This window comes from Aphelocoma coerulescens (assembly GCF_041296385.1).
Source record: "Aphelocoma coerulescens isolate FSJ_1873_10779 chromosome Z unlocalized genomic scaffold, UR_Acoe_1.0 ChrZ, whole genome shotgun sequence".
Lineage (NCBI taxonomy): Eukaryota > Metazoa > Chordata > Aves > Passeriformes > Corvidae > Aphelocoma > Aphelocoma coerulescens.
The window spans coordinates 25,703,066-25,717,614 of NW_027184085.1; the positions used below are offsets into that span (position 1 = coordinate 25,703,066).

At 41.5% G+C, this 14,549-nt stretch overlaps 2 protein-coding genes across 7 annotated transcripts in view; one reads left to right on the forward strand and one right to left on the reverse strand.

Moving 5' to 3' along the window:
* Positions 1 to 510, reverse strand: part of PTCD2 (pentatricopeptide repeat domain 2) — a 28,602-nt gene extending 28,092 nt beyond the window's left edge. For all 5 annotated transcript variants that reach the window (XM_069000928.1, XM_069000927.1, XM_069000929.1 and 2 more), the window contains exon 1: positions 327 to 510. In XM_069000928.1, coding sequence (XP_068857029.1) covers positions 327 to 510 — 184 coding nt within the window. The remainder of the gene's footprint in view (positions 1 to 326) is intronic.
* Positions 491 to 14,549, forward strand: part of MRPS27 (mitochondrial ribosomal protein S27) — a 45,059-nt gene continuing 31,000 nt past the window's right edge. Inside the window, exons 1-4 of one of the 2 annotated variants that reach the window (XM_069000923.1) lie at positions 491 to 572; positions 2,426 to 2,506; positions 9,451 to 9,521; positions 11,429 to 11,487. In XM_069000923.1, the coding sequence (XP_068857024.1) occupies positions 509 to 572; positions 2,426 to 2,506; positions 9,451 to 9,521; positions 11,429 to 11,487 (275 nt within the window). In that variant the 5' untranslated portion in view covers positions 491 to 508. The remainder of the gene's footprint in view (positions 573 to 2,425; positions 2,507 to 9,450; positions 9,522 to 11,428; positions 11,488 to 14,549) is intronic. The other variant, XM_069000924.1, reaches the window with a different exon arrangement.

The following is a 14,549-nucleotide window of genomic DNA, read 5'->3' on the forward strand; positions in this document are numbered from 1 at the left end:
AAAGTCTCCTCCAACCCAGGCCATTATGTGATTGCTTTTCCGATTCTGTGACGACGCCGACTCTCCCCATGGGGTACCTCTGCCGCGTCAGCTCGGCCTGCGCACCGCAGCGCAAACCGCGGCTCTCCGGGCACCCCGCAGCGCTCCCCGCCACAACACCCCGCGCCGAGAGACGCATCCGCGCTGGAACTACAGCTCCCGTCAGGCCCATAGCGGCTGGCGGGCCTGCCGGGAGCTACAGTACTCCGGTAGCTCCCCAGCCGGCGGGCTGCCCCGCGCCCCGCCGGGCATCCCGGCGCCCACCCCCGCCGCGTAGCCCGCGATACCTCCGGGCGCGCAGCCCCAGCCGCCTGGGGCGGGCGGGCGGACCGCCGAACGCCGCGCCGCCTCCCGCACCACCCGCCCGGAGCCGCCCGCCAGCACCACCGCCATCTCACGGCCGGGCCCGCGGGGCGGGGCGCTCGCAGCCTCCCCCGCGCTCCCGCCCGCCTCCTCCGGCCTCGGCGCCATGGCCGCCCCCGTGCTCCGGCGTGCCGTCCTCTGCAGCGGGAGCGCACTCGGTGCGGCCCCAGGTCGGTGCGCTGCTGGCGGGGCGGGGGGCGCGGCGCTGGTCGTCGTGGTTGCCGCAGGCTGCGGTGAGGGAGCGTGAGCAGGGACGGGGTGCTGCGCAGCGACTTCATTCACCTTTCCCCCTTTCTCTGTGTGCATGTGTGGAATTGGAGACAGCTCAGAAAACGTTTTATGGCTAGTATGTAGTGCAGGAAAGTGTTCGCAATTTGTTTTTTAATAGATAATCCCCCGTGCCTGTGCCGATTTCATAACTCGACATGGTAGGACCTGCCTTTTTGGGTGAGGGGAAGCCACGCGGAATTGTACGGGAGGCCGCCAAACCCGCGGCAGTGCGCGTTCAGCAGAACTGCTACCGGCGGTGACAGAGGCGCCAGCAAGGCGGATGTTTTGGAAAAGCTAAAGATCTGACCTTTGGGAAGAACTGAGCCCAGTAACGTTTGGGTACTGGTGGTGATGGGTGGCTGTTGCCGCCCTCGCCGAGCACGCGTTTCTCTGTGCTGCTTGCTGGTAGCTGCAGACGCGCGGCCCGACCGCGCCGCCCCGGCCCTGGGCTGGGGCCGCTGCACCCGCGCGAGCAGCGCCGGCCTGGCCTCGGCGCTCACACACGCGGGGGCCGTGCTGCGGAAAATAGGCCCTGAAAGCCTCGTGCTTGCTAGTGGCCTCCTTAGCTGTGAATGAATGAACGACTTTTTCTTTATGCTAAAGAAAAAAAAACAACAAAAAAAAGACCCAAAAGCCGCCACACAAACCCCCCCGATCTTTTGTGTGCCTCTTTTATCAACATAACGAAAAAGAGTGCTAAAGGAAATGCCGCCAACCAACCAGAAGTATCTTATTTTATTATTTTCTAACTGTTTGGTGAAGTGTTGTACATATTTTTGAAGTCTGCCTGTGGAATTCTGTGTTCCGGGTCTTTTTGCCAGTAGTTTTCTGAGGTGTTCAGTGCTGGATGTGTGTGTATAATTGCGTGTCAGAAGGATGATAAAAAGGGAAAATAGTTTCACAACCAAAACAAAACTTTAAGTGGTAGCAGACAGATATTTAGATAAAGACTTGGAAGTAATTGCTAAGACTGCTGTGTAGCATTGTAGTGTCTATTTTTAAAATATTCTTATTTCATAGCATTACTTCCTGCAACCTTCTACATGTATTTCTGTATCTTCCTTCAACGAATTTTATCTAGGTGTTCCTCATGCATTTTCAAGACCTCATCATCTGTGATATACCAATTCTTCCAGCTGAAGCATTTTGTTTTGTTTCAAAAGCTAGCACAACATGTTGAGCAGTTTTGGTGGTACAAAGAGTATTTGGAAAAAGCTTTCAAGAATATTTTAGCGAGTCTGCAGTTCACAGGAGGTGGAAGAATGGAGATTATAAAAATGAAAGTATTTTCAGTGAGACACACCTTTATGGGGGAAAAAAAAACATTCAGCAACAACAGAAAAGTGTGTTTGTGTATAGGCATTTTTTTCGCTTATGCTTTGAATCTACATTCAGCTAATTGCTAACATTTGATGAAAAAGGTATTTGTGCACAAAGAAGTTGCTTTTGTTGTTGTTTGAGGGTTTTTTCTACCTTTACAAATTTGTCATTTTCTTAATACAGAGTTAGGGTTTGGAAGTACTTGTTTCATGCTGAAAAAAAACTTTCGGGGAAAGCTTTTCAGTTTTAAATATTACATTGTAATGGCTCATCCACATATAAAGAATCTGAATTGTTACATTAATGGCTACTGACATAAAGACAGTTTAATGCATCCCACTTGGTAAATGTGACAGAAAAAGGTGGTACCTAATAAAATGTTTGTTCAGAGTTGTGTAAGAAACCCAGCTTACATAGTGATTTCTCTCTTCAGTAGGTCGAAGATCTCTTCTTTCTTCAGCCTATGTGGATAGCTCAAAATGGGAAAAGAGAAAGAAAGAGGAGCATAACCTAGGTGAGAAAAGTTTGTTTCGTGTCTCCACTTTGTCCTGAGCTCATTTTTTGCTATTTTGTCATCTGTAAGTCCTTCAAAATAAAAAAGTGTGTGAAACAATATTCTTCTGAGCTTCTATGTCAAAAAGTGCTCAACATGTTAAAAATTTGACATATGTATTCAAAGCTATAGCGCTTTAGTTAGAATTTGCCTGTTTACTTAATGTTCAGTTTCTACAACCTGATTTTTTTCTTTTACAACTTCTAAAGTGTATGACTCTCTTTGGCTGATGTCTTCATTGACATTGTTTTAACAGTACTTCAGTGTGAAAAAAAGCTATTCTGTAAGTATTACAGGATAATCATATTTAAAGACATTTTTAAAAGGGGAAATTTTCATCAGGGTTTTGCAGTTTCTTCTTGAATTATGGATTTTTTTAGGAGGGGGTGGGGAATGGAACTAAACTTTGTATTTTCAAGAAGTTATATGTTAAACTGTATCTGCACATGGTACTGAGATCTGTGGAAATTTTATAGCTAAGTTATTTGTCTAGATTACATTTGAAATGACATTCCCCTATGTTTTTGGTGACTATGTTAAATAGAAGGCATCTTCCAAAGGATTTTTCCATGCTAAAGATAGATTTTCATTATTTTGTACCAAAGTGTTTTGGAGACTCCTTAATTCATAGTCTGTTTTCATTCCTGGGCCCCTGAGTTGTGGTTGTTATTTGCCTCAGAGATTGTGAGGCCGAAAGAAGAATCAGCAGGTGAAATTCAGGGACTTTTGTCAGGCAGGAGGACAGACAAAATGATCACACTGATGTTTTTTATGTACTAAGTTGTTTCTTTTATGAATGAGCAACTAGGTGGGTATCGTCAACATGTTGTACTGTGCATGAGCCAGAAACAGCCAGTGGGTCCTCATAACTGCAGCTTGGATCCTGCAGAGACTGTTAATACCTTCTTACACTTTGCTGTCAGTAGGACTGCTCATGCAGTGTATTTTGGGCTGGAGCCACAGATTTGTGCCCTGGGATACATTTGAAGTCACCTCCAGGTGGAAAAGGGTTCTTATTTTGACAAATGTCATAGCCAGTAGAAGTCCACTGTAGAAGAAAACGTTGTGCTGGTGCTCGTACAGTCCATGTTTGGCTTTCTTCAGGCCTGGCGAGACCTTCTGTGGCTGTTTGGCAGGCACAGTTCTTTCCACTCCTCCGCTGATGATCTTGAGCCAAAGCAGATGTCTATTCCATGATTTTCAAAGAACTGCTTTGCATTTTCATTTTGTGTTCACAGAAAAGAGAAAACAAGTTAACACGGTGTCAGCTGTATTAGCATTTTCAGAAAGGAGACAGCCATGCAGACGTCTGCTCTGTAGCTGTCAGGTGTATGGTTGCACATACAGTCTTGTCTGTACTAACTGGTGATTACAGCCAGAGTGAGTTCCTTGTGTTGAGGACATGCTCTTTTATTTGTGTCTTTCAAACGTTGTTTCAGAACTATTGTTATGCAAAACTGTGTTGTGAGGATACTTTTAAAGGAAAAAGAAGTATTTTTTGATTTAAAGTCAGTTCCATTTCTCTGCTGCAATGATGTGCTATCCCAGACACAAACTCATTTACTTGTGTCTATGTAAGACATGCTTTATTGTCTTCTCTGCAACCTCAGTTTAGAATCCAGGCATGAATGAGTTTAGCGAACTTCAGTACTGAAAAATGTATGGGAAAGAGCAAAACTGTATTTTGTGTACCAAAGCACTTTTGTTCAAGAAGTTAGGAATTGAAAATGTATTAATTTGGAATTTGCAAACTGCTTGCTGGTTGGAAGATACCTCCTTAGAAGTAATTTGAATTCCACTTATTAAAAATGAAGTACCAAGGAAACCAGAATCCCAGGAGATAGCAGAATCCAAGTGAGATAGGAAATTTGGTTTTTTTGTTAGAAAGATTCACAGTACCTAAATTGGTTCATCTGCAACACCAGATGGCGGTGCTGCCCTTACAGACATGAATGATTTCCATTCAAAGCCTTGTTCAGTACCAAGCTGTTGTTCTTTCCAGTTATGTGGAAATAGAGATAAATGTGGAACATACAAATTTTTAGGGCAAAATATTTGCCTTGGCCTTTATATTTTAATTGGTTCTTTAAAATAAAACAAGGCTTTCTTTATAGCGCTGGTTAGCCTGTGAATTAAGGTGTTAGCTCTGCCCATCACTGCCAGGACAGCTAAGCTTTCCATCTCAGTTATATCGTCATTCCCCACCACTGGATCAGAACTCTGTCTTGAGTGAACCACTTCTAAGAATACAAGGGTATAAATATTGTGAAATTGACTTTACATGGTGGCCAAATGTGCCACTTACTGATAATGTGCTACTTGCTGATGTGGCTACATTCTGTGGATAGGTACACCCTGTAAATCAAACTGAAACTATGATAATTTCCGAGGCCACCAAACTAGTATTAGAAGTTATAACCACTGACTTGGAAGTTGAGGGTGAGTATTTCCCCAGTCATTGTCCTGAGCCACCCTGTTGCAGGCAAAAAGACGTTGAATTTCTATGAACAAATGAAAAAAGAGTGAGCGTGGTATCTCATATACCAGTGTTCTAGAGACCACTCTGAAGTCATGGCCTGAAATTAAATTACCTGAGCTTCTATTTATGGTTTGTTTTGTTAATTTAAATCCATTGGCTTCTTGAATATGCAGTAATACATTTTTAGAGAGGTTAAATTTATGGAGTTAATCTTGTAGAAGTGTGTTTTTAGGCAGCATATATGAGAGATTGTAGAGACTAGTGTTTTTTTTGATGAGTCAGATAAAAGCATTTGCAACATGTATCTGTTAAAATGTACTTAGAATTTTGATTTGGCCATTAAAACACTAGTTTGGTTTATACACCAATGTAAGCACTCAGGTTTTACCACCAACAATGCCAGGAGGCTTGGGCATTCACATGCTTGCGTTCTAGTACTGTTGTCAGGATCTTTTAATTAAGAAAAAGCTTTAATCTTGATTGTTGAATAGCAACTTATGGAGCAGACTTGATTTAAAGAAGATTGCTGAATTATTTCAAATTATGAATATGAGAAAAAAAAGTCTGGTTTTACGTGCTCTTCACAGAAAACAAGCTAGGAAATAATTACTCATTGCTAATAATTCCTGTAATGCTACTAGTGCAGAAGCAGCAGTTTGTCTGAAAACAAAACTAAATTTCCCATTATCTTCATTTGTCTGCTTATTCTTTTAAAATTTAATCAGCCCTCATTCTATTGTTACTCTTACACTGGGGATGATAGATGTTTCACATTTATATGGAGTTCATAGATATGTGCTTTCCATACTATAGATCTGATGGAGAGTTTCAGCTTTGTAGATAGCATTAAAGGTCAGTCATTAAAATTCTATGTGTGAACTCTCCTAGAGGATGCTGTTGTATAATGGCTAACAGTCTTGTGATCTTGTATTCATGGCATTGTATTAATTCGGCTTATATTTTCCTAAAGTAGTCAGTGTTTTCTAAAGTGGGCTCCCATCTTCATGAGCACCTAGACAAAAGAAATGCCAAGCTCAGGGCTTGAGTGTGGCCCAAAAAAATGTTCATAGGGATCACCTTGTATTTTTGTGAGGGTGGTGCATGAGAAAAACAGTTCGGGATTAGATAAATGAACTCTGAGTCTCAGGTCCACGTTGCTGTGTCATCAACCATACCAGATTTTGGAGCAAACACTTACTTTCCAGTGGTCTCAAAATGGAGATTAAGAATGGTGGATGACAGTTGACTTCATTCAGTTAGGCAAGGACCTACCCAGTGCTTTGATCTAGATAAGCTGAATTGGTTGCAGCATCCCTTCTTTTTAAGTTCTAGCGGTATTGGGAATGCTCCCTATGTCTCTACCCATGGGCTTCGTCATGTCTTTTGTGAGTTCTGGAGAGATGGGTGATAAAGAGTCAAATACAGACACTTCTTGTAAGGATATTCCCATATAAATTTCTTTACCGTTAAAAAATTCCATCTGTTTTTTTAGTGGTTATCTTGTATAGCATGGCTTTGATAACCCACGTCACCTCAGCATCTTGCACTGTCTTTTGTGTGAGCAGGTACTGGCCTTACTAACTTTGCCACAAATTTCCCTTTGCTTTCATAGTCATGAAAAGTTTGCCTTCGCTCAGCCAGAAGATAAATGCCCATTTTGTGTTTTGAAGAACTCCTCAGGAAGAAAGTTGTTATGTAAACAAGGAATACTGCTATGTGGCAGACAGCAGCATTGTACAGACTAGGAGTCAACTCTTCTATTGCAAGTCAGGGCTCTGTCATTTTACTGAAGAGAAAACTTCATCCATGTGCTGTAATTTGACAGATTACCTGTAAAGTCAGAGTAGCAATGAATGTCATTTGTACTGTTAAAACTGTGCCCTCCAGTGTTCCCTGTGGTACAGGTGTGTTTTTAAAGTAAAAAGTAGTGAATACCACTTCTTTCATGGACAGCATCCCTCAGAGACACAGCATGTTACTGGCGCGGTGCTGTTTCCTGCCCCTGACAACTTTGCAAGAGTAGAAGGCTTAGTCAGTTCTGATGTGGTGCTGCAATTTCTGCTTACCTCACATTTCATTGACAGGTGTGGAGGCAGGATGGCCTTTTTGGAAAACTATTGTAAAAAGAGCCAACCCATCAACTCATCAAGGATGGCCAGTGGTCATCTGAGCCATCATCATTACTGAGAGGTGTCAAAGGAGTGACTCACTTAGTAACAGTTGCAAAGGGTGAAGCAAGTTCCAAATATTGCAGGGGGAATATGTTAGGTTCCTGGTCCTCAAGGTGGAGGAGAATAGCAAAAAGGAGTATGATTGAAGTCTCTAAAGCTTATGGATTTGATATCATCAATTCATGTTCAAACAGATGACATTAAGCATATGTTGAACAGTTTACTCTTTATGAGTCACGTTTATTTTCCAGGAGCAGTACAAAACTAAACCTTCAAATTAAATTAATTTAACTTCCAATTAAATTCATTAAATGCAATGGCTGGCTACCTGTTCAACAGTCAGAAGTTTAAGTTCCTGCATGGTCAGATTAATATTGTTATATGACTGCTGAAGCAGAATGCTATAAAGTTACTTAGCTACTGGCACAGTGCCCCATTTGATTAACAGGATTTCTTTGGATTGCTGTTCATGACTGTAAGGTTTATCAGTATGGTATTACATGTTTCTGTGTGTCATAGGTTAGCAAGCATAGTCCCGGAAGGGATGTCCTTGCTAAGGGGTGCTTACAGCTTCCTCTGGGACCTGATAGAACCTATCAGCTGGCCAGTTTGAATATGGACAATTCTTTAAGCCACTTAAAGTTGTGACTGCCTCTGTGATACACACTTAAGAATAGACAAACTCCCACCCCAGCTCTCTCTCGTTTCCGGCGCTGGCACAGGTGGCTGCAGGCCCCGTGCAGGGGCCAGCGGGCCCAGCCAGGCCCTGGTCGGGCCAGGCCGGGCCGGGCCACGGCCAGCCTGGAGCCATGGGCCTGTTCCAGCCGTGGAACCCCCCCCACTGCCTTGCCGTGGGCAGCCGGAGTGGCTCGGAACCCCCCCCCCCTCTCCACTGCGGCCGAGATTCAGCAAAGCGGCACCTCTGCCCGACAGAGGTCGGGTGACCAACTGCGATAAGCCACATTCCAGCTGTAAGGCCGAGGTGAGATTAACCCTTTTATTGCTGTGAAGAGCTGAAAACCTGAGGGAAGAGAGAGAGGAGATGCTTAAAGCTGAAAGTCTGTTGTGAAGCTATGATATATCAGAGTATCCTGTTGTAATTTCATGAAGATATGGGGGGTGGAGTGTTCAACTCATAAGCAGAAGCACCTGCGCTGAGATAGGCAGATGCTGACGCAGCTGTAATTTCATGAGAAGTTTGGACAGAGAGAGATGAACCAGATGAACCAGATGAGGACTTTTGCTCCAAAGAGGAAAGGAGAAAAACCTCAATTCCTAGAGATGCTTCCAGAGATAGTCTTAAAGATGAAGATGACCCTTTGCTCCCAGGGAAGGAGAAGGGCCTCTGTTTTTTTTGTTTCTGAACAGCTCAACCTTAAAATTATACCCCAGAAAACTTTCAAGAGTGGACCCTCGAAAGCAGTTGCGGGAAAAGCTGCAAGTCGGGGGAAGGGACTCACATCGTAAGCAGAGAGACTCCTCTTCCTAAATGGACTGAACAATATTTGGAAGTGGGTGGCTGTCTCGGTGTGATACTGTTTTCATAGCATGAGCAAAAAGAGACTTCTCTTCCTAAATGGACTGAACAAGGTTATTATGGAAGTGGTAAACAGACTGAACATCTTAAGGGTTGTCTTTACATTGTCAGTGGGAGAAGGGAGGAAGGTGGGGGGAGGAGGAGAGTTCTAAAGGTGGTATAATTTTTTTTTCTTTTCTTTTCTTCTTTTAGGTCTGTTAATAAACTTCTTTATATTCATTCAAGTTGGTGCCTGCTTTGCATTTCTCCTAATTCTTATCTCACAGAAGATAAACAGTAATGAGTATTTTAGACCAAACCACTACACTGTGTCTCATTGTTTTACCATAAAATAAAGGTCCATGCATAAAGCACTGTCCAGCATATGCTAGGCTTGAAAGCAAGTGGGAATTTTAAGGACATCTGCTAATTTTTTGTTTTAGATTACTTACATTCGTTGTTACTAATTTCATCCAGCACATTATAGAGTAGTGTGCTTTTTTCCCCTTTTTTTCTAATAAGTTGGGATCATCACGTTGAGAACTTTTTAATGTATTATTTTCTGTTAAAGTGTTTCACAATAATGGAAAGTACTGTTTTCATAAAATTTCAAAATTAGACGTTAAGAACCCAGAATTTGATTTCATGGACACAGGTTCTATTCTAGGTTATATAATGGCTCTGCAGATTTTCCTGTTGTCCCAGTTGATTAAACACACTCTTTTTCTACTTTCTCCAGCTGACTTAGCCCACTTAATGGACAGAACCTATGAAAGAAAACTGCCTGTCAGCTCTTTGACAGTAGCCCGGGTAAGGAAATAAATCCCAATCATAAAGTGGTAGAAGGGACTGTGGAATGCTTGTGTAATCAAGTGAGCTGAGAGGTGATAAATGATATCACCTCTTTTGAGAGTTCTGGGATCATAAATGTCTTGTTATACTGTTAAATTGCTGTATAAAGCTGTTTTATCGATACTTTGTACTCGCTACTTAGTACCCAGACCACAGGGTCTTCAAAACAGAATTTTTTTTTTTTTGGTAAAATCAGGCCTCACTGTTACTGGGCTATGTGTTTCCTGCCTTCCTGCCTTCGTGAGAGCTTTAAAGCCTCCTGAGGCACTGATATAAGAACCCAGGCAGCTAAGGGAATGCGCTGAGTTAGTACGCTGCACTGTCTGTCTTCCTCCACTCCAGGCTTCTTTCAGAGTGAGGCGGAGGTGGACATATTTTGCTTTTATAGTTTTCTTCCATTGCAGCAGATTGAGGCAGAACAGATGCTGACATGGGTTAAGCAAAGCCACTACTTTTACTGGAATTAGTAACCAGTTCCATCCTCTGGATGGGTTAATCTGGAAAGGGGGGAGGCAAAGCAGAGATACAGGATCTCTTTTTAAATTCCCTGTGTAAATGAGTGTTTGTAATGAACAGGAAAATAAATATGTCACTTGTTTAAAAAACAAAACAACAAACTAATTTCAGTCTTCAAAATTACCCAGAGAAGCTTGAGTTACCTCAGTAATATCCCTAATTAGTAATATCACCGATTTGGATAATTTGCACCACTAACTGAAGTGTCACAGAGGGCTTTGTTCAGTTACAAGAGCGAGCATTTATACAGATCAAGCATTCTTGATGATTGCTTCTGAGACAGTGTCAATGAGGGAGATGGGTGTTCCTTTCCTTTTTATGAAGATTTATTCCTTTCTTGCTTTGGGCTGACCTCCCTGGAGAAATGGCATTTTCAGATTGTCAAACAGCACCACTTTCCAATATCTGGAGCTAACATCATATTCTTATTTTCTGAAATGTAGGGAAAGCACACAGGCATGGTAATGCCACACTCAGAAGATGAGATCTCTGTATACTGCATGGAAAGAGAATTAAGAAATGGGAGACCAAATACCAGGAAGCTGAAGTTACTGTTTTTAGCTTAGTCTTAGGGTAAAGAGAAGTACTGGCCTTGAGAACATGTTTGTATATTCTGAACTGAAGGTATTATATTATGAAGATGCTGTAGAGTTCCAGCGTCTTTATGCTTATGTTAGTAAAACTTACAGGAAAACAGGATTCACTGTTAACATAAGACAAAATCTGGTTGAAAACTTGGCTTGTATTTAAGTAATTGATAGAACTGGGAGTTTTGTAAGAAGACAGGATTGTAAATGGGAGGACAATTGTGCTTTACAGCATGGGGGTTGATTTTTTTCTTACCATTATTTATAAGTATAGTGAAATAAAAAATGTTGCTGTCCCTATGCTTCAGAATATGTAGTATGAATAGGCACAACTGGCAAACTATAGGGAAAAGAATATTTTTTGGAAAAAGAAATGAGGCATGTCAAGACTCACTCAAAATTGTGGCAAAAATGTCAGGATCTGAATGTACGCTTAAAATAAAGGGTGTGATTAAAGAGCAACAGATTTGGAGGAACAGCAAAAATACAGGGTACTGAGCTGTAGGTATTTAATCATCAGATGGCCTTCAAGGTGCATAAAGTTTCTCAGAATTAAGGAAGGGAGTTGTCTCAGTTTAAAAAGGTTTGAGTTTTAGCAGTCTAGAAGAAACCAGAGTTAGGAGCAAGCAAAGATGTGAAGAATTCCAGTACTGTCAGACAGCTAAATAAGCCAAACAAACATGTTTTGTTATTGGATTTTGTTCTAATATGCTTTGTGTGAGTGCTCCCCTTTTAAGCTTGTATTTCTTATTTTTTAATCAGTTTGTTGACAACATTTCTTCACGAGAAGAAGTGGATCAAGCCGAATACTACCTTTACAAGTAAGCATCTTTTCCCCCAGCATGAACTTTAGAGTTGTACAAGTAAATACCATGAAGTTTTGTCCTTTGAAGACTGACCGTTTCCAGCTTCTTGGCTTTGATTTCTGTCTTGCAAAATATGCACATCTACTTGTCTTGCACCTCACAGCCAAGGGCTTTCTTGGCAACCTCTCCATGGCTATGGCTGCCCTTCTCTGGACCTCTGGCATGTCTCCTGTCATGCACATTAATCTGCGATAGTGAGCTAGCAGCTAATGCAACCTCCAGCTGTGGTTTACATTAGAGATGCTGAAATTACAAGGAATCATGTTTTTCACAGTTTTTCCTTCTGAAACTCTTTTTTGTTCTCTGAGTCTATATTTATCTATATTGGCTATATGATATTTACATGTCTTAAGTGGAGGACTCAAGGAAGCTTGTTGCCTTAGAACACCAAAAAATGAAAATGGTCATCCTGTGGTAATGATCAAGTTGTGCCGGTTTGGCCAAATTTAGAAACATATCCTCTGAGAGAAGGCACAACCACCCCTCCCCCACCAGGTTCGGGAAAAATAAATTTTCCTCGAAGGAAAGTGAAGGAGATAAAAACTATTTATTTAACAAACACACAGGAAAAAGAAAATAATGCTAAATAATAAAATTTTGCTGTGGAGAAAAAAATCTGGGAAAGTATTAGAGTCCTCCCTTTGGTCTCCTCAGAGCTGGGGCTTGGCCCAGGGCCAGGCCCTCTGTGCCCGATGGAAAGTCCTCCCGAAGTGCTCTGATATTGAAGCAGTCCAGCAGAAAAGGGAGAAAATCCAGAATTCCAGGGAGGGAAAAAAAAACTTCAACTCTCAGTCTCTCTCTGGAGAAAAAGAAACTGAACAACTGGCCAAAAACTGACCTGGGAGCAGCAAGCCCGGGTGCTTCCTCGCTCCGCTGCCGCAGCCGGGAAAAAAAAAGTTGCTATCTCTGTGTGACCCTGAACAAGCTGCAAACTGCTTTGAAGAAGTTTTGCTCAGTTTTTCCTTCTCCCTCTCAGGCTCAGCTTAGAGGCATGGAAAGGCACAAGAATTAATTTCTGGGCATAGGGCAGCAATATGGGATACACATCATAAGGTCACCCCAAGACCCAAGTCAAGGCTGAATGAAATATATTATCCCCTTAGTACTTCTGTGTTTCCCAGATAAGCTGTAATAGTTCACTTTATGCATGGGTTGTTAGGGTTTTCAGTGACTATTTTTGTGTTGATTGAAGTGTACAGGGTACCTTTTCTGGTAGTGCCAGGTTGAATGCTTGCTTGCTTCATGTCAATACCTCTTAATATTGACTTTAAGAGGGCAGCAATTCTTGCTGATCACTAGAATAAATTAGTTCTTTTATGGTGGTTGCAGACATGTTTTGAGAACTAAGTTTTGTGAAGGAGAAAGTAACACATTCTGTCAAAGCACATGAGAGAGCATCCTTATAAATAATGTCAGGTTGTTATTTGTAAATAATAATGATGGGGTTTTTTTAGTTATGGCGTTTTCTGGATAGCTGGTTTATGTATATGCACAGTTTTAAGTACGTGACTGCGTTAGACTTCTGATGTCCCTGATTCTGTGGTACTGTTGGGACAGTATCTGAACCTCAGAACTTCAAGATGGAAATAGTAGAAACCCAGCTGGTTAATACTAGCAATATACTAGTAGTTTAAGAATAAAAGTAGGAAGAAGAATCTTTTACAGAGGGGAGGTTAGTGGAGTTTTCATTCCTTTTGACCAAGATTTCATTAGTCATATCAGAATCTGTGATCAGAAACCAGTTCTCCATCCTGCAACAGCAGAGATGGAAACAGGAGGAGGTAAAGCCAGTTTAATGCAAGCCGTCTAGTACCTTTTAATGACATTCTTGAATGCATTATATTATGCCACATGTACTTAGATCCTCTCTGATGGAGTCAGGCACTCTAGGGTCAGGGATTCCAAGACACCTTTGACTTCCCTGACATGCAAAGGAAAGTGTGGTAGTTTTAATTGCTAAGTCTCAAAATGGTACAGATAAAATCCAGATAGTGAGGTGTCTGTAATGTATCTTACAGATTCTTTCTTCTTGAAAAAAGAAGTTCAGAAAGACTGACAAAAAATTAGAAGCATAAAAAATGGTCCATAGTAAGAGAGAGAGAATATTATGGGAAGCTCTTAACTTGTGAAAATATCCTTCTTAGTCTTAATCTGTGCCTGGTTAGTACATCAGGTAAAAATACAGGATTTCTATCTTTAAGTACACATTCTAATGGAGAGAGTTACAATTCAAAAACAATTATGGTTATTTACTATTTTCCTAAGATAAAATTTTCCTGTGTCTGGTGAGAGTATAGTTAGGTGCATATTAAATACAATCATTTGCCATTGATACAGATTTTAGTAGTCTGTATGGAGAAAACAGAAAAGTATTGACTTGTTACATAGCTCGTCAGACATGCTCTGGCTGGAATTTTTGTTCTGTGTGTCCCTGTAATGCTGCTTTGTTTTGGTGTTGCAAAATGGTTAGTCTTTTGGTGATGTTAGCATCAATTTTCAAGGAGACTTCATTCCAGCATTGATCCATGAAACTATTCTCAAAGTGGATGTGTATGCAGGTAGTGAAACAGTGTAGAGAGGTCTGTAATTACTGTAAAAGTCCTAATAATAATAGCATTTTCTCTGTCAAGTGAAAATAAATGTTCTGGCTTCAGGATATAGGAGATCTGGTGGGTATTTGCAAGACCCTTTAGTTGGTCTTTACATTTTTCACTTAGGCTGGAGGTTAAATGAAAGACGTTTTTATAAAGATAGGTCTTTGCAGCTGGGAGGATGTTTGACACTGAAAAGTGTCGTGTGTAAATGGCTACACCATGAAACATAGATGAGGGGGGTAGAGAGGGGAAGTTAAGAAGCAGCGAAGCTTTGACAAGAAATCTTTTTCTGCCTTAATGAGAAGGTTCCACGCACAATTTTTCTTTTTATTTAAGAATAAACTTCTGAACAGGAGAAAGGCAGTATCAAAGTAAAACCGGTTTCATGTCTGTTTTTTATGTTTTACATCTTCTGAGGTATAC